Below are 23,992 nucleotides of genomic sequence, written 5' to 3' on the forward strand. Positions count from 1 at the left end.
AAAAAAAGAAAAGCTGCAGTAAAAGACCTTATGAGGCATTTCAGCCAAGGAACAAAGTCTGACTTACCTTTCTGTTCTTTAGAAATTGAGCAAAAACTTTTCCCATATGGAGCCTTTTCCACCTTCCAGTTATAAGCAGCTGGAGGAGGATGTGATAAGAAAACGCACATCCTGCTGGAAAGGATCTGTCACTGCCTTGTCAATCATTGCAGCCTGCCAGCAAGATACAAAACAAACAGAAAGGCGTCTGGAACAGGAGTGCGACTGAAACAGCACTGGAGCAAGAAATAAGAATATCTGAACTAAAATAAAGATCATTTAGAAGTGCACATAAACAGCTCTAACAGCCACTACAGGAAGCTACTTCTCTGCGTAACGGCTGTGATAAAGACTTATGACCGTTCAAAAATAAATAAATAAAATGTATAAATCCTTGTTCCTGATTCTTCAAAGGGGTGAAAAAATACAGGAGGAGCTCCTACCTTATGTTTGGAAAGACAAAATCTGTTTTCTTTCTTGCGTATTTCTTCCTCAGATGTGCGCTCTGCTCGCTGGCTGCGCGCAGACGCCGCGTCGGAGCGGAAGGCAGCGAGTTCCCATTTGAATGTGTCAGATGAAGCGGAATGAAGAAAGTGATGCGAAGCCGCTCCTGATGCTGCGCAGACACGCCGGCAGCCAGCGCGCGCTGCGTTTATGGCGAGGACATAAAGATTACGCAGCAGTGGAGACCGCGCTCTGGAGCTGCGTAAAAATACGCACAACACAACAGTGGTTATGATCAGGTAGTCTAAGCCTATGGAAAGTTTTTTAGTTTTTAAGAAAAAAAAGAGTGAGAATTTTGTGTTCAGTACTAGGGGCGGAGCTGGAACATTTTATATGGGGGCCGGGAGGGGGACAAAAGACTTCGGAGGGGAAATGAGTGGAAGGCAATTACAAATGAAAGTATCAAATTAAGGGGAAAAATGTTCAAAGATGTGCAGAAAACCTTGAAAGACCAGATGGGGGAGCATACACAATACAAATAATCTGAGGGGCTTAATGACCTAATCTTGCAAATCGGGTTATTGGTGTTTTTAGCATGTTCTTGTGCCATTTTTCTCAGGATGGAAGACTTACACAAATTATTTAAGATTAAAACTGCATTTCTGAAATTGTGTTGGAAACCCGGGGTTTGAAAAAGCTCAGGTTTGTGACCGAGCAACTGCCAGAACCTTATTGGTCTTGTGAGGGGCTGTAAGCTAGCAGGAAGGAGCGTAAAGAAATGGCTCATGGGAAATTAGCTGAGGCTAACTTCTCCTGCAAAAGTCCTGCCCTAAACTCAGAGGCGAAATTCTGAAGAACAACTGTCGCTCTGAAGAAAATATGTCTTAAAACAGCATAGCTTTTTTTATTATTATTTTTTTATTTTAAGATCACAGGGAACGATTGTACAATAGAAAATATAGAGTTGGAGGGGGACTTGAATATTTAATTTAAACATATTTCTTTTTTATTTTTGCAATGACAACATGTTTTTTGTTTTTATGATTTCTTAGAGTTTGTCACTAATTATCCCTCTTCTATCCTAGGTATCCTGACATTGGAAGTGGGGTCATCTGGACCCCACAAGACAGTGCACTGAACAATTTTTTTTCCAATGATTTTTTTATTTTTACTACAGACTTGAAATCCTGTCCTCTTTCATCCACATTTGTCGTAGGATGGATAACACGTCAATACAAGGCTTGGTTCATCTGGACCCTGTAAGACAGCACAAGGGATATGCTAATATTGACTAAAAAAATGGGGGGGGAAATATTTGCTTGGCCCCTTGTAGCTACACCCCCGTTTAATACATTTTTTAAATAATAATTCTTCTTGGAATTAGCATTTTTACTCTCCGAAAAATTGTTCTTTTTTTAAAAGGTTTGGAATCAACAAGTATTTTGGGATTTTAGTTATTTATTGACTGTTTTCTAGATTAAATGCTTAAACTTTGAGGAAACAAATACATTTACACACTAACAACTCAAAAATAACCAAAGTTGGAATGTGTTTAATGCAACTCCAAGCTTAAGGGACTTAAAACCTTTTTTTCTAGGTTATTTTAATTAAAAAAAAAAAGAAAAAAATGAATTGGGTTTAAAAGAAATCAACAAAAAAGAAACATGAATATTGCTTCAAAAATTTTTGCTTCGGCATGAATAACCTGAGAATTGAGCTAAAGAAATGATCCAAGTGTTTTAAGAGTGCAACAATACATTCGTTTAGCAAAAAAGGAGTCTGGCTGCTCTTCATGCTGAAGGACAACTATTATGTCAGACGTCATGGGAGTGTCGGTCACTCTGACACCAGCTGCTCCACATTGATCTGAGTCCCCAATGCGCTTAACGTCAGGACCATTCCATCCTCCACACTCTGGAGGTAGAGCCTTCCCTGGTCTGTGGGGGAGATCATCATCTTGGAAGAGGGAGTTTGGTTCCAGACTGGTTTGAGGAAAAATGCAAACAATTTAAACAGATTTTTAAGACAAAGTGACCTTACATGAGTAAAACGTATTCATATATTTATTTACGGTAACTTTTATTTTACTAGGAAATCCCATTTAGATTTAATCTCTTTTTCAAGGGAGACCTGGGCCGAAAGGCATCAACACAAGAAAATAAATACAGTTAAAACAATAAAGTAGAAATAAAATACAATAAAAAGAACAATATGACAATTAATAAAAGATTAATCTAGGGTAATACAGTCACATATTGAGGAACATTTTGAATAATATTCCAGTAAAGCAGAGCAGCAATAGAAAAGGCTGTTTTTCCTAATTTAGTGTGGAATCTGGGATGAAGAGTGAATCTTCAATCTGAGTGAAGAGCAAGCCAAAGAAAATGATCTGTCTTTTGGTTTCAAACCACTAAATAAAGAGGCATTAAGATATTTTTTTTTTCTTTCAAAATGCACATCTCAGATAACAAAGCAAAATAAATGTATAAAGTTTTATCTATTGTCAGAGTATTTAATTAGACTGAATTTAAACTCACATTCTTGCCTTATGTCCATGCTGCTCAAAGACAGGAGTACAAATGCAAATCTTATGCAGCAGGATCTTAATTGACATATTTTGAAAGGATGTGCTGCTCTCAAAAGTTAAAGTAATATAACACTGTTATCATAGAATTGTTGTACATTTTTAGAAGCTACTTTTTATTACAGCCTTAAAGTAATTAAATATAAACATATTTCTTTAAGCAGAAAGGTGGGATTTTCTGTCTCTCATTGGGTTTCTAGTCTGTAAGAAACTGGACCAGCTGGCTCTTCTAGCACTTAAAGTTGCAGAATTTACTGCAAACTTTTACTGCAAATCTGTGAAAGAAAATCTGTGGTATTTAGGTACTAGGGTGATACTGGGAGTTTGGGTATCAATCTGATAGCAAGTAATTACAGGTCTAGTATCACCAATATTTATCTTTTTCTCTTGAAATGTTTAATTACAGAATAATTTTGATAATGCACAATTTTTTGTTAATTAAGTGTATAATAAAACACAGGATAGATACTTTTGGCAAATAAAGATGTTAAATAACTAATTACAACAGCTTGAATTAGAACTGAACATACATCAAATACAAAACATGTATATTAATAATGACATAAGATTTACTAAAGCAAAAGTGCCACTAAAATGTTATTCAAACAGCACCACAAATATATATAATTTTAAATAACAGCGTTAATAAAATATCATAGTCACAAGTGGAAAAAAGTGGGGAAAAAAAGACAATGCCAAAACAAATATCATAATATACGCACATCAAAAAAAATCCTGCCATCGGTGTAAATATGTGGCTCCTTAATGACTCCGCTCTACATTTACTATTTACTCAAATTGGGGTGTTTTTTGTCCAACCTGGCAACACTGCAGACAGATAGACGCTTCATTTGAATGAACTCTGTAAGTAAATTTAAGCTATTGAAGATAAACTCTGACAAAAGTATCGATCTCTTCATGCTAGTATTGATACTTCACCTTGATACTCAGATTGATTCGTCCGCCCCTATTAGGTTCTGAAAGGGAAATAGTTAATAATAATAAGGTAATAATATCGTTAGCAAACCGTAACTTTTCATCTGTTATCTGCTGGAGTTATGATGAAAAGTTATGGCAAGTCAAAGAACATCAAACTCAGGAGCTAAAACTCCATAACTGTAACCGTTAATACAGTAGATGGTACTTGGGTTCTCCCCAAACAACAATGCTTGAAGTTTTCCTATCACACGGCTTCATTTGGATCAGCCATTGCTGATTTTCAAAGCACTGAATGGTTCATGAGGTCAAGCTGGAGCACCAAAGGCTAAACACAACAGCAATACAATCTGTTTTAGGCACAAACGATTTGGCAAATTTGTCATGGAGACCCACAAACACATTTTCCTAACACACGTCGTTTGATTCACAAGTTTAAAAAAAGCTTTTCAACTCTGTGATTCATTTCAGATGAGTATTGTTCCTCCAAGAAAAAAACAAAAAAAAAATCCAGAAATTTCCAAACTTTTTGTGCTTTGTTTCTGTCTGAGGATTGTTGGTTTAGCAAAGTCAAAGATATTTGAATATACATTTTTTATATATATATATATATATATATATATATATTTGAATAAAGATTAAGGTACTGAGATGTACTTTTCACAACTCGAGAGTTTAACTGCGAGTCCCAACCTGATGCTGTCTAAACATGTTTTTGCATCACATGCTGCGTGGGCGTATTTGTTATGTAAAAGATTCCAGTCTGGTGCCCCGCTTGGTTCCATCATACGTTTTTATGACCACATCATAAATCTTAACCTTTAATGATCTCCCGAATAAAGAATTAAGTGATAAACAGGCACTTTTAAGTCTCATTAACTTTTTTATTCACTGATTTACTATCTATGATAGACAACAATACATGATCTCAAATACTGCATTTCTCTTTTATTAAAAGAATATTTAAGTATAAATATATATTTTAAAATATATAAATCTCCGTACTGTGGAGGTAAAAGGCTGGTAATACACTAACAACAAGAAAACCAGTCATAAAAACAGCTAGTTTGGGTGATAACAGCCAGAAGAGGGCGACACAGAGACATCAAAATAAAAATGGGGTTCTGTTTTTACATTATTTACGATTAATTAACCTTCATCTGATAAGAATTTCAACAAATTGTTGATTGCTCCATGAAAATTGCTGGCATTGTTCATCGCAACTTGAATTTACAAATCATTTTAAGACAAAGTTTAAGCAATCAATAGAGGGAAAATAATTATTTTGAGATTACATTAGCAGCAGGCCTCTCATCATTTTATTAGGCAATCTTCAAACACACTGTTTCTTCTAGAAAAACACAATTATTGAAGATTTACTGAAGTTCAGGGCTGAAACAAGTTGAACCCGGCTATTGAGGGGCAAAGGTGGTGTACACCTCCCAGTCTGTCGCAGGGCCACACACTCACAGCACACCTAAGGGTAATTTAGAGGTATTAACTGAAATTATGAAGCCTGTTTTTGGACGAGGAGAAGCTGAAGTTTCATGCTTGAACCAGAGTCTTATCGCTGTGAGGTGCGCCAGCATGCGGGCCTCCTAATGCACCGTGACCCTTTGTACCTCCATCAACTCCCAGTCTCACATCACAGAAAAACAACTGGATATCATTACGTGGGAGGAGCTTCTTTCTTCAAATCCAAAAATACTGTTTTCCTTTATTTTAAGTAAAAATGGTATGGTTGGGGCCCTGCAACAAACCTGTCGTGGGGGGGTACCCCACCTCCACCCACAAGTAACAAGGTTAGGCTCCAGCAACCTCCAGCAAAGGGATTCAAACAGGTTTAGAATTCGAATGAACATTAGCTGTAAACTTTTCAAATATTTTGTGCCAAAACCTACTGAATTATTTGGGGGTAAAATATAAAGAAAATCCCCCCTCGACCCATAATGTCATGGTTCTGACGTGGGACTTAAAACTGCATGTTTCTAAAGTAAGACACACAACAAAAATATTTATGTTCATACAGGAGATTTTATTTGACATTGTTTTTGTGTGCAAACATAGGCTGCAAATGCTTCCCAAACATGTTTGACCTCAGAATACTTGACTTTTTACAGTTCTACAAGCAGGACACAGAATATTTAACAAGTAGAAGAGTCAAAAATTGAGGACTAAAAAGAGAGCATTTGTGGTTGGTCGTCGGGACTTCTCCTCAACCTTTACATGTAGGCATGACTAATAAAACAACCTACAATATTCCCTAGAGAAGTCCCAGTTCTTGTTCAAGAAATGGCAGCGGACGGCCATTTGAATGAATTACCTATAATATGGAAATGTGGTGATAAATACCGGGTCATGTACAATAAATGCAGAAGATTTACAACTTTCCTAGAAAAGCAAGATGCACCGTATCTTGGTGTGAGTCCACCGGAAGTCTAACCTTTTTGGCTCGGTTGGAGGTTATGAGTGGACATGCAGATACAGCGACAATCAACGAAACGGTTTGGAGCCGCGGAAGGCTCCTCTCTCCTCTACCACAGACTTACACTTCAAATTTCCAAAGAGACTAACGGTGAACCAGCTGGAACCTCAAAGAGCATAAACCAGTGAACACCACAATAAATTAAAGAGAAAGCTAATTATGTTTGGTCTATTATAATACATAGTATACAAACCCATGAAAAAAAATAGGAGCAGTTTCGTCTAAATCCGTTAAGGTAAACAATCAGAAAGTCCAGTTTGCCGATGACACAAGCTAAATCTGAAACGAAATCCTTCTCCAAATCAAGCACCACAGACAGATTCAGATTCTTCTTAACAAAGTGCACAAAATAAAAACAAATTGCATTTTGATATTAGACAGAATTTAGCTATAAATAAAAAAAAACACCCAGAAGACTGTCCTATGCTAAAGTGGGGAGACGTATAAATAAAAAAATAATAAAAATAGAAAGAAAAAAAAAGCAGAAGGCAATAGAAGAGACAAAGCTGTGTCTGTTAACTTCAACACAGCTTCAGTCAACCAGCATCACAGTCAGGTAAAACACTCATTTAAAGCCCTTGGAGCATTTATTCAATATCACTGAGAAGACTTTTTTGCACTAGTGATGATCAAATTGTATTGATAATTGTCAAAATATATTAAGAAAACCAAATAGCATTAAATCTGTTTGTGTATTTTTAAGCTTACTACTTGACTAGTTCATTTTAAAACGTTCATTAGTAAAACAGTAAGAAAAATCTGACCAGGGCACGGCAATATTATTACAATGCTAATAAAGAAGTAGGACTGAAGTTTACAATCGGATAAATAATAATAAATTTAACATCTTGTTATGTTTCCATTACTGCTAATAGACAGTGTTCTCACAATTTGTTTCGTATAAAACATAAAATATACAATTTATATTAGGGAGGCTACGGAGCCGAGATGATATTCAAAATCATTACAAATTGTTCCTTCAAATTGTTAATTTTTCGCTACCATTGAGTATTTCTGCTACACAATTATATAGTTTTGGCCAAAAACTTACATTTCAAAAGTATTTAGTGAGCAGAAATTAAAACATTTTGGGCCACAAATTAGTATTTTAGCATCATCAGTTCCTACTTCCTAAAATACTAATTTGTGCTCACAAAAGACACATTTGTACACATAAATAAAGCATATTGATTGATTGAAATGCTTATTTGTGCTCACAAAATGCAAATTTGTGAACACAAGATGGCAAATTTTTCCACACAAAATGCTTATTTGTAAACATAAAATTGCTCATTTGTGCACACATTGCGCATTAAAATGCTAATTTGTGAGTACAAAATATTAATTCCTGCTCATAAAATGCTAATTAATGTGCACAAAATGCTGATTAATATGCACAAAAATGTTAACTTGTTCACACACTTTTCTAATGTATGCATAAAAAAGCAAATATGTGCACACAAAATATGGAATTGTCCAAACAAAATGATAATTTGAGTCCGAAAAATGCTTAATTGTGCATACAAAAATGGTCATCTGTGCACACATTGTTAATGTATGCAAAAAAAAAAGCTGACGCGTGTACAAACACAAACATTTCCAATTAATCCATAAAAATGCTAATTTGTGGGCGCAAATACCAATTTGTGTGCACAAAATGCTAATTCTTGCAACCAAAATGCTAATTAGTGTGAACAAAATGCTAAGTTGTGCCCACAAAAAAGCTAATATGCTCACACACATTGCTAATTTATGCATTGAAACTAATTTGTGCAAACAAAATGCTAATTAGTGTGCACAAAGTGTAAATTTTTGCATACAAAATACTAATTTGTGTACACAAAAGGCTAGTAATTAGTTTTTTTATATTGTCATGTCCAGGGCTCCATAGAAAGCAACATTTTTTTAACATGCATGGTCTTCTCTTAGGATTCGGTTGGCCTCTCAGGCGGATAGAAATGCCTGTTTCTAGCAGTGATAGAGGAATAAATGCTCCAAAGGCTTCTCCACCGATGGAGCTAAGACCATGCTTCAAAGTAAGGTCCTGTCTTAGCCTGTCAGAGACACGCGGGCGCTTCAACAAAGGCAACGGGGAAAGAAGGTTTACACTGTGAGAGTTTTGACTGACTCCAAACACTTGAGTGTTGAGGCACAATAGGGTGGAGCAGGACTTGTGACGGCAGAGTAGGATGTTTGAAAGAAGGGCTGGGAGAAGTTTTCGTTCAGATGAAGTGACTAAGTCATAGTAGAAAAGCAAAATCAGACAAAAGTATTAAAATAAAAACTTTGTTTGATTCATAATAAAAACCACAGGATGCATGTAAATGCATCATTGCTTCCAACCTAATTCTTATGCTCATTAACTCCAAAACTAAAAACTTTTTGCCTTAAAACAAAGTAAGCAAATGGAAGCAATTCATTTTCCGACACATATTTTTCTATGAGATTTAGCGTTGGAGAAAGATCCAGAGCCCCAAAGATCTAAAAGCAATTGAGGATCTGTGTCGTTTTAAATGAAAATGTGTATCGTCGTTATTAGTTTTTTTTTGTATACTAATCCAGTCAGAGACATAAAGCAGCGATCTAAAGCGAATGGACTTCATGTCGCGTCTGACGGGTGTAAATCACAGCCTGCATGGTTACACTAGCCAGAAAAATAAAATCCTCTGGAATGTTAAACAAAATAAAAAAAAAAACTACATAAAACATGCCTGCATGTTAACCAGTGGCAAAGAAAATTTGAGTAAAAGCATGACTTAGAGTCAGAAAATGATCAACTTATTTGTGAAACACGTAAAGGAAAAATGCCTTCAGATTTGCTCTTCATTGGACATTAATGCAGGGTGCTTAGGCCACTTGAATTTTCATACAGTAGTTGTGAAATTGCGCCTCCGGAGCCCGAAATGAAATCGTACAAAAAAAAAGGAGACCCAAATTGGTTCAGATGTGCTATATCAGGACCTTGCATAAAGTCTACACCAGACAGACAGGCGGCTGAGGATCTCCCAGCAGTTAAAGAGCTTGTGCCTTTTCTACAGCAGCAAACAATGAGGAGGAGGAGAGCGTTACCTTCAGAGAAACATGAATGGGCGAGCAGATGTTCTTTTTTTACCTTAATTCAAAGCTAAGAAGGAAAGTTCCCATAGAAAACCAGACTTCAAATAAGTTAAAATAACAGCAACTTATGACTTAAAAAAGGTTATTTACAGGAACTTTTTCTGTATTTGTCCCTTTTTTAAGAGACAAAAACCCGATTCAGTTTGGTAAGTAAGACGTCTTTTGTTACCACACGATGCACATTCTGTCACAAACAGTTTCTATGTTAGAAAATATATTGCTTCCTGCGTATTTAAGCTGAAAACTACCTGGTGATGAAAACAACACAAACAGAAGGGAATTTCCTCCTCTGGTTGCAAATAAAACAAAGAGCACTGGAGCTCTTTATATTTCTAAGATACTTTTGTCGTGCGGGTTTGTTTACGCTGTAAACACTTCACGAGGTTTCTGGCCTTCCTGTGTTTTTCAGGACACAGAAATGAAGGGAAAAGATGAAAGTTGAAAGATTGTCAAAAAAAATGATGTAATGATTTTCTGCTAAATTCAACTTCTTCAGCTTTCATAGCTGATAGGACATGTGTCAGGAAAAAACGGTCTGAGAAATGACACTAAATCAAGTTTTGAACAAATGGCGTTGACTTGAAGTCCTCGTGAGGCTCAGTGGCGCCCTCTTGTGCTCAGTTATCTGAAGGAGCGATGCAGAATACAACGGGTCAGTTCCAAAATACACTACAGAAGGCTCACTTTGAGCCAGTGTCCACCCCCCTACTGAGAGTTTTGAGGAGAGAGTCCGGTTTAGCTCTATACTTCGGTGGAGAAGAGGATGCTCTGCCGTTTGCTGTCTGGGGTGGGGATGGTCTCCAGCTGGAGGAAGTACAGCAACACCTGGACCTGCACGGAGAGCAAGAATTACAGCGTCATACTAAAAGCTTTTAAATGAGACATCAAAAGAAAGCGAGCGGGTCACCTGTGCCATGACTTCCTGGGACCAGCTGTCGCCCATGCTGATGGGCTGCGTGGGGTTAGTGGGGATCTTGCTGTCCTTCTCGGCGGGCCGCAGCAACGTCGGCCCAAACACCGTCGCCAAGTTGTGGAGAGACATCTTATTGACTCCTTCCTTTTCTGCCACCCTAGACGGAGGAAGATTGCAACACACACTTCAAGACAGGTTTTCATTCTTTTAAAGGTTTTATTTTACTTCAGTTGTTGATGTCATTATGGATAAATGACATAAATCCAATAAAATCTGAATAAAAACTATAATTATGTTAGATAAGGTAAAAGAGATGGAAATCCTTTGTGCTTTTATTGATTTAAATCAGTGTTATTTATCAATCAAAATGACATTTTTCACAGAGAGAATGTGACGGTGGTTAGTGCAAGTCTGTATTTATGTGTAAAATGAAGACAGAATATTTTAATGCATTAAAATGAAAGTTCTGTCAATTAACATTTAAAGAAAGGTGCAAAAATATGATTTAAGAGGAAGTAGAGTTTTTTTATATAGTGGGTGTGTTACAACTTCATAAAGTTTATTAATTTATTATTTTTGTCTGCAAAAAAATAGAAACAGGTACTACACGCTTGGACTTTTGCCTCCCTTTTTATTTGTTCTAATGTTTATTTCTTTAGGCTGTAATTCTGTACTGTGATTATTAAAGAGCTAATTAAAAAAAAGGAATTTCCTCCATTTTTAATTTCGAGTTGAGCATTTGTAACAACTATTTTAAGATTAATCCCCTGTTATTTAAATAGTATGTTTCAACAGTTTTCAAAATCTCCATACATTCATGTAAAACTACAATCTCCACAGGAGTGCTCATTTGATCTTTTAGGGTTTTAAACATATTTTAAATAATGGTATACTAAAAAAAACAAAAAAAAAAACAAAAGTGTAGCCTAAACAGATTTTTTATGCGTATTTTTAAAAACTTATTTTTAAAGAATTTTATGGAAAATTATTTTTTTTTTTATATATATATATTTTATATACAAGTTTCTTAGTTTTATTTCACATAAAAGCAAATGAAACATTAAACAGAGATTACAGATGATCTTAACTCTTATCTCAAAAATTTAAAGACCAACTTTGATTAAATTTGTGTTTTTAACCATGACATAAAGAAAATTAAGCTTCAAATTTCATTCCTGAGTATTTCTTCAAATCATTTAGAATCAGGAGAAGACAAAAATGTGTAAACAGGGAGCTCTCAACAACGGGGAGAGCAAGGAGGGGCGGGGTTGCCAATGGTCCCGCCCACAACTCAGAGGTGAATTTCTGATGTCCTTGAAAACAACATAGATTTTGTTTATTCTTTTTTGAAAAATAGATCAAAAGATGTTCAGAATGGGACTTTAACAGGAAACAGTCTTATTTACTCTATTTAAACAGGTCTTATATAAAAATATTATTTTGTATTGCACTAACTCATCATTGCCTCATCAGAAAGATGATTTTATTGTTTCAATACCGAATCATCAGATTGAAGGAGTATAAACCCATATATCAAACGTTTTTATTGTTATATAGAAGCTGTGGAACATTTATGTCAAAATGTTGTGATGTGTATCCAGAAAGTTTTAAACCTCTATTGGGACAAAGTCCTTCACTTTCCTTCAAATACACGTTTTAGTGGTTCAGTTCATCGCGTAAAGAAAGGATTCAAACCTCTTCAAGTGATCCAGGAGGAAGAGGAAGGTGACGAGGTTGGGTTCTGGCAGCGACAGCAGCAGGTTTAGCATACAGCTCTCCTTGGCGACGCTGTCCGAGAGGGCTGCACAGGAACAGAGGAGAACCGCTTACATCTCTGCGTGTGCTGCTGCTCTAATACACGATGGAGAAGACTGGAGTCTCACTGATTCCGCCTGTGAAGTTAGGATAGAGCTCATCGGTGAAGAGGGGCTCGGGCAGCTCTCTGAAGTACAGCTTCAGGGTCCCCGCAATGGCGTTCACGTCCATCTCACTCATCATCACCGATACGTCTTTGTTATCTGTGAAAGAATTGTGAGGAAAACGTTAAAAAAAGTGGCAAAAACAAAAATAATTCCATATAACTAACAGTTGGAAGTAGACGTTTTCATATACTGCGTAATAACCTTTTTTTATTGTTAGGCCAGACAGGATGTTCACTTGGAAAAAAAATAAATAATCTATTAGTACTTTAATCTTTTTTAGGTTTTCAAGTTTAAATTAGTTTTTCTTCACAAAAAGCAGACTATGGGTGATGGATCGTCATGATAACAGCTACCGAGCTTCAACCGATCTCTGTCTGGAGCAGAGAACAGTGGTACACATGCTGAGAATTACTGATAAGTGATAGAAAGCATCTTTTCAGAGGGAAAGTTCACCTGTAAGCACTTGTTTTTTCAGTAAAAATTAAAGAAAAAGTTTACTACAAAGAAATAAAATCAAAATTTTTCTATTCCTCTGGTGTCAAAATTGGTTAAATCCTAAATAATTTCTTTACATTTTGAGAGCAAAACTCTCCAAAATATTCTCTTTTTTTCAAAATATATCAAATATAAATGACTTTAGTGATGAAAAAGGAAAAGCTTAAGGCGGATTTATATTTAGATAGTAAGAAAAGAACGGTTTCTGAGTCTAAACTTCTGCTTTGATCAGGAAAAGGACTGTAGGTGGATCAGAATGGAACTCACTGGTGTCGAAGGCAGTCTTCAGAGCCTGAATGTCAGTGGCCACTCCGGAGACGCGGTATATTCCCACCTCCTCCATTCCCCTCCGCTCTATCTCCTCCAAGCACTGCCGAACTATGTAGGGCACCTTGGAGCGCTCTCGCCTAAATGAAGACAAAACGCACAGGGGGGGAAGAAAGACGAACAATTTCCATTAATGAATAAAAAAAAAAGCTGAAATTGTTATTTGAGTTATTATTTCACTTTTGATTAACAGAAAAAACCCAGATGCTTCTGGCCATCTAATTTTCAAGTTTGTCTTGTTGACATGTTCACTGACACAAAAACTAAAAGTTCTAAAATATCCCAAATAGTTTCATATAAATATTTTTGAGTTATTTCAGTAAAGCATTGAGCTAACTTTTTTTTCAATACAAAGCAAAAACTCCTATAGGAATGGTGGTAAACTTGTAAATAAATGAAGTTTTACCAAAAAAAAGCAAAAAAACATTACTTATGTAAGATCAAAAATATAACAAAGAGTAAAATGTGGGCTGCTCGGATCACAGTCATAAGACCCTGGTTCAAATCCCGCCTGGGTCCTCTCTGCTCTCCCCATACATTCATGGGCTGCTGAAGGTGATGGTGCTGATAGCTGAAGACACTGAAATTAATAGCTAAAAACATTGAAGCTGATAGATGAAATCAATGAAGCTAATAACCAGATAAAATTAGCAAATTAGGCTAAAAAACAAACAAAAAAACAAAACAAAAACGTAGGTTAGTCAAAACAGTTAGCATGTAGCTGAAAAAATAACTACATTTTAAAATAGCCTAAAAACTTAAAACAGCTAGCATGTAGCTGAAATATTATCTAAGCTCCAAAATAGTCCAAAAAGCTATCAAAATGCCAATTTTTAAAACTTTAAACTGTAACTTTTAAACATAATTATGAATAATAAAAATGCAGGAATATTATTCAAGAATAAATCAACATAAACATTAAATAACTTTAAATATTCCACTCTCCATAAAAATACATTTTGTCAAAATGATACAAGTTAGACATAAGCACAAGATAACATCGAGCCATTTATTACAACACAATAAAATGATCTGGAGGGTCGGATCCGGCTCTAGATTGTCCCAAGGAGTGCATGTGTGAGTGTATGTGGGGGTGACTGAGTGTCCTCAGACTTTTCTTTTATTTTGAAGAGAACTTACTTGGTCACCGAGGAGATCTTTACACCAAACACCCCCATGGGCTTCCTGGAAGGAGTCCTCTTTAGGCTGAACTCTCTGCTGGTGAACTTCATGGAAAGTTTGACCTCAATCTAACAGGGACACAAAAGAACTTCAAATTAAGGTATTTCATGTTTCACTATAGAAGTCTGCAATGCTTATGATAGATGCATAGTTGACCACAGTGATCTGAATAAATGGAAAACTCTTCTACTGAGATCTGCCAAGAGGTATGATCTCTTCTGGACATAAACACAGCGTGAAATTAAAAACAAAATTTGAATAGATTATTGGGGTAACAAGGCCCACTTACCCCATTCATAGGAATGACTGTTCTCTGCCAGTCTTTGCCTTGGAGAGTCTGAGGCTCCAGCTGGCAGAAGAAATGATGGATTTTAGCATCACATGTATCTACACCAACCAATCTATGGATTTAATGTACTTTAGTAAGCCATATTTAAAACAAATTTTCTGTTATTTTTTAATTTATGTATTATTTTACTTTTGTAATTAATTTCAAATCCTTTCTTACTTTTATTTTTAGCATATTTATTTATTATTTTTTTTCTGCTAAATTTTAATGTAAGAATTCATAATGAATTTAGTAATAGGTCACATAGTATTTCGAAAACCAAACAAATTTGATTAAATATCACTCTGCTCTAACTCCAAGTGTGAGACCATCAAACAATTTTCTTTCAAAAAGAAAGCAGCTTTATGCTTAGAAAATATATTTGTTGTGTTAAAGGTAAATTTACACATTGTTGCCTATCTTAAGCACTTTTAAGAAATATGTTTTTAATGTTTTTTTAAGTTAAAACCCATATTTGACATCTTTTTGGTATTTTAGCCACATAATAAATGAATTTGCAATGTTCAGCATAACTTAACCCCTTCATGCAAATATGGATCGAACCACTTAGGCTCAAAAATGACCTTAATTTAACACCTATATTGAAAGAAAAAACACAAGTGATTTTTTATAGCTGGATACAAAGAGGTTAAAGTTTCATAATACACAGGTAGAGAATTTTTTAACTGACAGTACGTCTTTTTATTCAGCCTTATGGCCATCTGTTGTCTCCAAAGCCAGATTGTTTTTCTCTCATAACTGAATTTTCACTGTTGATTTAATTTAAACCACACCATATTACATTATTTGAAAATGCTCAAACGCAGAGCTGTTTTATCTGAGATGCTCTGAGTAACACGATATATTATGTTCTCCAGTTGCAGCAGGTGAAGCTTTGGCGCTGCATATGCTGCTCGACAACTATAACCTTTTCTATAAATGGATGAAGTGTGGAAAAACAAGAACTGTCAAATATTCAGATGAAGAAGATTTAGAAGAAAAGTTAGATTTTTGAAGAGATTTCACTGAATTTGTAGGAGCAGCACCAAATTTTTTAGTCTAATAAAAAGAAATGAGATTTAAAAAAAAACATACTGCATAAAGTAGGACTATTTTGATGTTGCAAAGCTAATCATCATTTGGGCATCATTTTCTGCAGCAGAAATGTGTCAAAGCTGAACAAAAGTTTTGGAATTATTCAATTCCCTCCTCACTTAAATTTCAGAAAATTGCACTGCAGCACCAAAGAGTCAGCCAGCTTGTTTTCAATGACATCATCTGCAGAAAAGGGAATAGTGCCTTAGGTTTACCAAGAGAGCCGCTAGGTGGAGCGTGCCACCGTATGTTCAGAGAACAACAAGGAAGCAAATTTGTCTCCAGTCATTTGGAGAAAAAGAAATGCGCATGAACACTCACACACCTGTCCTGTTTAATCTAAGTGCCCAAAAATGCAATCATGACTGCGTATAACATTGTTTTTCTGTGTTGATCTGCGCTGACAGCTGCAAGCTGTCGTTGTCCTGGCAACCTAATCACAGACGATATAAATGCGGGATGTGCTTCAGATCAGGCAGTCTGTCCAACGTACCCCTGAGGATAATAAATGCAATCGACAGAATTCTGGGACTTTATTACAGCGAGCACTTTGTAGTTTTCATGGCGCTCTCTTTGGTGACGGATTGGGCTTTAAACATTGAAAATGTGGTAATCTAATGGAAGATATAAAAATACATTATTTGCATATTTTAGTGTGACCCTTCTCTGACCTCACTCAAATAAGAATCTTCTGATTTCTCTTCAGGTTTATTACAATCTTTGGTTGGTGTGGATTTTATTCTTTTATAAATATAAAAAAGCTTGCTGTCAATACTGAGTCACGGGGAGGCTGCTGATAGGACGGGGGTGATGTCATGTCATACCGGGATCTGTCCCTTCCCCATGATGCGGTCTGTGCCGTCTCCGTCCTCTTTGTTCTGCTTGGTCTTGTTGTAACACTTCTCATAGCAGAGGAGCCTCAGGGTCTGAGAGCCCTCCAGCTCGATCTCAAACTCCTAAAAATAAAAATAAAAAAAATAAATAAGCTTGAGCATCAAACACCAACTGGCACATATAATAAAACACATTGGTAAGAAAACAAAGGAGCTCTGCTGTTGCAACAAAGCTTCACATCAACGTCTGTTATTATATAAGGGCTCTGCATATGGTTTGCACATTGTTCTGAAGCTCACACTGCTGGCTCATTTAGCTTCTGGACAGATGTGAATCACTGCAAGCTGCAGACCCTCATTAGTTATTATTACTTCCACTTTGCTGAGCAAAATCCTCAAAGACGATGTTGTTTTAGAAAAAAAAAATACTCCTCTGACTGAACCTCAGAGGTTTTCCAGCTCCGTCCGTCTGAGCCATCATCATCGCATCCGTAATTGTTTATGCATGCCTGCTTGCATATGCAGTAGTGTGACTTTTTTATGGGCTTCTGCACGGTAAGAAGATGTGTGTGAAATGTTGGAGATGGCAAGAAGCCCAGATGTCAGTGGTACGACAAAAAGCTTAAAGAGGAAAGGACATTCTAGGGTTCAGTTTTTCAGTCAGAAACGTGTCGTTTGAAACGTGTAAAAGAAGATTAATGCTACGTTCACAATTCACTAGACTGTTGCTACCTGATACTAGAGGATGTCCTCAGTTGGAAGAGACTTGGTGCAAAATGTTGACAATCTTGCTTCAATCTTGGTTTTCTATTCTGATATATAACTGACTTGTTGAATCTAAGGGGATGTCATCCAAGCGTCACTTCCAAATCCTAGTCTCTGATTGGTCCAAATTTAACCTTGTTTAGCTAGCGAAGCGCATTCAATGGACTTACTACTTGCATTTGGAGCCCGAACACTCTCAAAAATGTGCATAGTGATGTGTGAATAGGAGAATTTTGATCACGGAAGCCCGAAATGCTTGTTTACCGTAATTTCCAGACTATACGTCCCTACTTTTTTCACACACGTTGTACCCAGCGGATGAAACAATGACGTGGCTAATTTAAAGGTTTTTACGGAAAAGGAAAAGAGTTAGCCTCATCACGCCAGACCAATGACATTACCTAAAGAGGACAAACTTAATTCCAGACAGGGCAGAACAAAGTTTGTCAAACCACTTGGGGGAGGCAGCGGCTCAGGTGGTTGAGGTTGTCGGTCGATGATCAGCGGTTTCGATCCCCGCTCCCCCGAGTCAACTGTTGTTGTGTCCTTGGGTGCGGCTTTAACTGGTGTGTGAATGCATATGAATGTCATGGTGATGGCACGCGAAGAGCAACTTTTGTTCAGAAAAACCAGTGTGCATCGATCCTCACTACATTAGCGACCACATAGACCACAATGCATTGCGTTTGAACAATTTTTGTGGGAAAAAAGTGTTTAAAAGCATATTTTTTTAACAAACTTTCCACATTTTCATCATCAGAACACAGTGGATTTATAAATATACGTCGTAAAGTGTTTGTATTGATTAGATTTTCACGGTGTGAAATCGGTGACGTTTAGATAAAAAAAAGTTACAAGCTAGGTGTCTGAATTGTGAATTGTTTTTAAAATCTAGGGCACTAAATAGTCCAACACTACATATTTTTTAGTAGTTAGGGATTAGGACGGGAATTCGGTCATTGTTTGTGTCTCCAAACTCCTGCTCGAAGACGTCATCAACAGCGGAATATACATAACAACATCAGTTTTTTAACTTTAAAAAGTCATGCTGAAACAATAACTCATTACTTACATTTAAATGTAAACCTTTGTGCTTCAGAGCACACCCACATGAAGAAATGCTCTTTTGCAGTACAGTACCACAAAGAATACCCCTTAAAAAACTAACACTCTACCCCTTTAAAAGACCCTACAATTAGGATAAGAATTCAGATGCGATCTAACTGTTCCTTACACCTCAGTGTTAGCGTGTCTGTTCGTGAATGGCTATATTTCGGTATCGTTGTGGAGAAAGCGCTAGCAAAAGTTGGGAGCCCTTGTGTGTTAAAGAACGGTTAAATGGGAGCTGGTACAATATGTACCTTTGTGCTGGTAATAAAGACTCCTCTAAGACAGTCAGATACCCAGTTTCTTTTGACCTCTGCTGCATTCAAGCACAAAGGGAAGAGAGTTAGCCCCACGAGTTAGCTAACGCTAGCTTTCCTCCAACTACAGTCAGGCCGCTAAACCAGCAACAAGCTAGTTACCAACCAGCACTTGTTGTAGTGTTACAACACTATAGAGAAGAGCAGCCTATATATGTACGATAAGATTTTTCTTTTTAAATTTACAGTGTGTCTTATATTTAGTTGCGATCTATAGTCCAAAAATTACAGAACATTGACTTTCCGGCTTGAACGCGTGTTGCAGAGGACGGTGTGAACGTAGCTTTAGAGGAATTATTAGTTGCTTGATCTCTCATAGCAAATAACTATGCTAACTATTCATTTTACTCTTAGATTTTTTTACCTCATTCCATTTTGGTTCAGTGGTGTACCGATACACTCTTGTCTTAGCTTTATTCGAGAAGAAACCAAAGGAGTCCACCTCCAATGTGCAGTAGAGATCTAATAGAGGGAAAGGAACGACAAAAAAAATCAGTAACTGCATATTTAACAAGACTGCAAAAGGCTGAAAAAAGTCACTATTTGCTCGTTCCTGAGTAATTTGCCTTGCTTGACTTTTAATCATCTGAACTGGAGTGACTCACTCAGACTCTGTTTGAGGCCGGAGGCAGAGTGGACGATAACATTCAGGAATCCATAGAGACCGGAGGATTCATCCTCTGGAAAAACAGTCAAGAGAGGAAAAAAAACAGATGAAAAAGAGGGGAATATAAATAAAAATAAAAAAAAAAACATGCAGATCTGTGTTTGCTCTGGAGCACGATTAGACAGAGATAACATGTCTGCAAAGCAGAATTCATTTTGTTTTTGCTTGACCTTTTTCAAAGCACAGAAAGAATATAAATGGATTGCCTTACCATCTTTGTTTATACTAAGTGGAATGTGGTGAACAGTTTGCAGTTTGAGGCAAGAGCTGGTCAGCATCTGCAACTCCATGGAAGTCAGGGAGGTGGTTTTTAGACCTGGGAGGTGGACAGGGAAGCTGTAAATGACAGTGCACGGTAAAAAGCAATGTATCTGAAGCGTCTGTGACTCTTACACTTCTTGTGCTGCTCTTTGATGATCTCCTTCCACTCTGCACGCTCATAATCAGATGAAATGAGGAAGCTGTAGCTCTAAAATGAAACAGAGATTCAAGGATGAGGGGAAGGCAAAAAGTAAGTAACAAAGTAATGCAATTTGGAGTAAAGTGTTGTCACCTTTCCGTTATTCTTGTTGTAGAGTCTGAGGGGCATGCTGGGGGACATCAGCAGGAGCAGAGACTCCTGCTCACACAGTTTCTTCCGGAGGCGGTCGATGACTTTCGAACCCTTGTTGGCTCTCTGAGATACACAGCGGGAGATAATCTATTGTAAAAATGTTTCTGAATTTGGGAAGAAGAATCAAATCTATTACCTTCTCTTTCTGTATCTCACTGCGGAGGTGTGAGATCTTGACCTTAATGCCGTCCAGCTCCTCGTCGGGGACTTGGGGGATTGTAAGCGGATCCGTCTCCTCGGGATTCTGGAAGGTCAGCTCAGTCAGGGGGATGTACCACTTGCTGTCGTATTGCTGGTTTTTACTGTGTAAGGATTAAAAAGGAATCATAAGAGAAAAGAGGTGGTTAAGACCATAGAAAACATATTATCTCAGAGTGAGGATGGAAGCAGTTGATAAAATAATGTAAAAAATATAACGAGGACGACAAGATACGGGGAACAAAAGCTCTAATGTGTCTAAAAATCTAAATTTTAAACAAACTTTTGTCATTTGATTTAAGGATTTAAGTAAAATTATGTTTTAGGAAATGTCCTTGATTTCTAATCAAAGCTTTTAGTTTTTAGCCTCTAAAGACACATATCAGGACTATGATTGATCTTTGTGTCTTTATGTTGAATTTTCCATCATGACAAGTCATATTTGAACAAAAATAGCTAAAAAAAACAATATGACCTAAAACATGTCACAAGATAAACTAAAAAAATATATTTTTTCTTTATCCTTAAGTGGTTCAATTCCAATCTCATTTAAATAACCTTATGGCAAATGTGGACACTTTTCTGGGGTCTACAAAATTAAAAGTGGCGTATCTCAGGGTTCCATCCTTGGCCCCTTACTTTTTAACATTTACATGTTACTGATGACTTTCCAATGGGGAAAGCCATCAGAAGCAACAAGTATTTATAGATATGCTGATGATATCCAGCTGTACATAGATAGCAATGTCTCCTGATGACACAAGGCCAATAAAAACCTTTTTTATCTTTATCTTAGATGTGAACTCATTGACAGAAAATGATTGGAAAAAAAATGGAAATTTTAGTTATTGGTCCTGAAGCTAAGAAAGAAAAACTTTTTTAGGAGTTAAAAGAATTCTCAGAAACAATTGGAAACCTGGGCATCATTTTTACTCTAAGCTAACTTTATCCCTCATATGTGATTTTAAGTGGTTTTTATCATCTTAGAAATCTGGCTATTTCATTTTTTACATCGTTGTGCTATACTATTTCTTTGGTGTACAGAACTTTGTGTTACTATTTACATGAAAGTGCCATATAAACAAGGATTGATTTTGATTTGAAAGTTTGGAACTTTTTGCAGAATAATTCCAAATATGGAAGCATGTAGCAGCAAACACTTGTTTTCTTTATGTTGCTTTGTACACTTTTGATGGCATCCGTATTCAGTTGTTTGAGAAGCTTCCTGTCCTTAAATTTGCCTTCAGCCACAGAGACACACATGAACCAGGGAAAACTGAGAGACTGACTCAGCCATCGCTGTAGATTTAACTTCCAAATCCTGAGAGTGCAGTAAATCTCTGCATTTTGTTGGCCAACTCAGGTAAAGAAAATAGTTCAAAGATTTTTTTAAAATTTATTTTTATTTATTTACCCTCCAATCTGTTTTTTCAGCTTGGCGCAGAGCAGCAAGTCCGTAAAGAGGAAGACGTGCCGAAGCTTCCTGGCTCCTTCAACCAGCTCCACCATGAAGCTGTCCTTCAGGAGCTGACGGTTCTGTGGCATCAAAACACAACGACAGGTCAGGAGGATATACCAGTAATAAAGGCAGAGCATTCATGCTAAAACTCTTATTCTGTCACTTGCTTTCATTCTCCCCCGATCAACATGGAGGAGAAAAAGAAAAAGCAAACGTCTTTTTGCAGTTTAAACTCCATAAATCCTAAAAAATGATGTGGTTTATTCCAACACAGCACATTTATTTTATTTCCATATTTTTACTTGAGACAATAGGAATGAATGGTACAGAACAGATGAGTGTTGGGAAAAAAAAGTGATATTTGGTGCTCTGGACTTATAGCTGATGTCAGACTACATAATGAGATGTGTAATACCACTTCTTGCCAAAAGGAGGCAGTAAGGTCATTTAGCAGAAATGATTGAGGGCTCCAAACAAAAGAAAGTGGAAACCACAGTTCTGTTGCAAATTGCTGAATTTTACATTCCATAACCTCAGTTAGATTCTCACATAAATAATATAAAAAAATAAAACTTAACCGATTAGATCAAATAGAAATTCGACTTCGCTTTTTTTTCAAGGTTTATGCTAATTACCTCGTCAAATATTTAATAGAAGACAATAAAACTGAAGGAAAACGCTCAAAGATAATTAAACCAAATGTATTTTTAAATCATAAAATAGAAATATGAGTTTGCCCGCAAGTGTGGAAAAAAACACAACCTTCTGATGTTAATTTAATCTGATTATAAAAACAAAATAAAGCAATTTTTTGTCCTTTTCATATCCTGGCTGTATGGATTACTAAAATCCAAAGTATTCAACGCCCCCTCCAGCAACAAAATCACAAAGCATGACATCACACTTGCTCACAACCAGCCATGACACACTAAACATGTCTGTGACTCCCCCCCCTCCTCTCTGTTTTCTACTCCTCTTCCTCCCTCCACCATCACCGACAGCTTCCGTCATCGCCAGGAAACTCTTGGTCGGAGCTGATGATGATGATGAAAGGAAAAGTTTGTGCGCTCACTGATCAGGCATCTGCTGGCCAACAGAAGCATCACTGTGTGTCACCGGGAGTTAAAGTGCTGGTAAATGATGGAAGGGTTGGAGGAAGGTGACTAACACGCAGAGGGGAATGGGAGCTTGAGGGAGCGTGTGATAGTGTCTGAGGAGGAGAAGGAGCCAGACACGGAGAGGAAGTCCCGCTGGAGCAGATGTACTGGTTTTGACTCTGCACAGAAACCATGTGACACGTCGCCAAAGCAACCATATAGCTGAGTACAGTCATGACCCACAGTAGGGCATGGATCTAAAACGCTCTCATGCCCTTTGTTGGACGCTCACAGCTGCATTACAAAGGTTTAAATGATAATGATGGTGTTCTGTGATAGAAATCTTTTGGGGATTTTTTCCCCTTCTGTTTGGCAGCTGTCTTTAATGGCAACCACCAACATCTGGGAGTCAAAACATTGCAAGATGCTCTCCAAAGCTTCCCCTGCTTTTCCAAAGACTCAGCTTCTTGACTCGGTTTATAGGAAGTTAATAGGAGCCTTTACAGCATTTAATCAGTCTTTCTTTCATTACTATGTTAATTTCTGTTGTATTATTTACTTATGAAGATGTAAAAAAAGAGCTGGAAACACCTATATTCACTTTTTAAAGACTTATTCAGATGAAAATTAAATTTTTAGTTTTTTTTTAACATTTTTCTTGTGGCACTTCCTGATGATGGAGGACACATTCAAAGAAAATTAAGCTTAAAAATGGCATTTCTGAGTATATCTTTGTTCAAATACTTGTGAATCAAGAGCAGATGAACAAATGCAGTTTGACAAAGAGTGTATAAGTGACGAGTAGCTTTGTTTTCCTCATCCAAGCAGGCATCTGGAGCTGGATGGCTCCAATATTTCTCACCATTTTTGTTGCACTGGTGATGTTAGGTTGGGGTTGTGAGGGGCTGTAAGCTAGCAGGAGAGCTAGTAAACAGATGGATGACGGGAAGTGGGGGTGGGATTACTCTGCACCAACAGACTCACCCACAACTCAAAGGTGAATTAACTCCTGCAGCTCAGCAGAAACTATGTCCTTGAAAACAACACCGTTTTTTTTGTTTTTTTTTTT

General features: G+C 36.9%; 2 protein-coding genes across 3 annotated transcripts in view; both read right to left on the reverse strand.

Annotated features, from left to right (window-relative positions):
• The window catches only part of LOC112162765 (adenosine receptor A2b), a gene marked incomplete in the record, with an annotated part of 7,462 nt that extends 6,657 nt beyond the window's left edge, over positions 1-805 (reverse strand). Inside the window, 2 exon segments of one of the 2 annotated variants that reach the window (XM_024298649.2) lie at positions 68-213; positions 483-805. 2 annotated transcript variants of the gene reach the window in all.
• Positions 806-6,017: 5,212 nt separating this feature from the next.
• bcr (BCR activator of RhoGEF and GTPase) overlaps positions 6,018-23,992 on the reverse strand; it is an 84,431-nt gene continuing 66,456 nt past the window's right edge. The window contains exons 9-23 of the mRNA XM_024299160.2: positions 21,782-21,903; positions 20,306-20,471; positions 20,110-20,232; positions 19,950-20,025; positions 19,768-19,872; positions 19,495-19,569; positions 19,254-19,351; positions 16,692-16,823; positions 14,734-14,793; positions 14,403-14,512; positions 13,203-13,342; positions 12,402-12,536; positions 12,214-12,319; positions 10,513-10,675; positions 6,018-10,436 (exon numbers count right to left, since the gene is read on the reverse strand). Coding sequence (XP_024154928.1) covers positions 10,347-10,436; positions 10,513-10,675; positions 12,214-12,319; positions 12,402-12,536; positions 13,203-13,342; positions 14,403-14,512; positions 14,734-14,793; positions 16,692-16,823; positions 19,254-19,351; positions 19,495-19,569; positions 19,768-19,872; positions 19,950-20,025; positions 20,110-20,232; positions 20,306-20,471; positions 21,782-21,903 — 1,701 coding nt within the window. The 3' untranslated portion in view covers positions 6,018-10,346. The remainder of the gene's footprint in view (positions 10,437-10,512; positions 10,676-12,213; positions 12,320-12,401; positions 12,537-13,202; positions 13,343-14,402; positions 14,513-14,733; positions 14,794-16,691; positions 16,824-19,253; positions 19,352-19,494; positions 19,570-19,767; positions 19,873-19,949; positions 20,026-20,109; positions 20,233-20,305; positions 20,472-21,781; positions 21,904-23,992) is intronic.

The sequence above is a fragment of the Oryzias melastigma genome, linkage group LG12 (genome assembly GCF_002922805.2).
Source record: "Oryzias melastigma strain HK-1 linkage group LG12, ASM292280v2, whole genome shotgun sequence".
Taxonomy (NCBI): domain Eukaryota; kingdom Metazoa; phylum Chordata; class Actinopteri; order Beloniformes; family Adrianichthyidae; genus Oryzias; species Oryzias melastigma.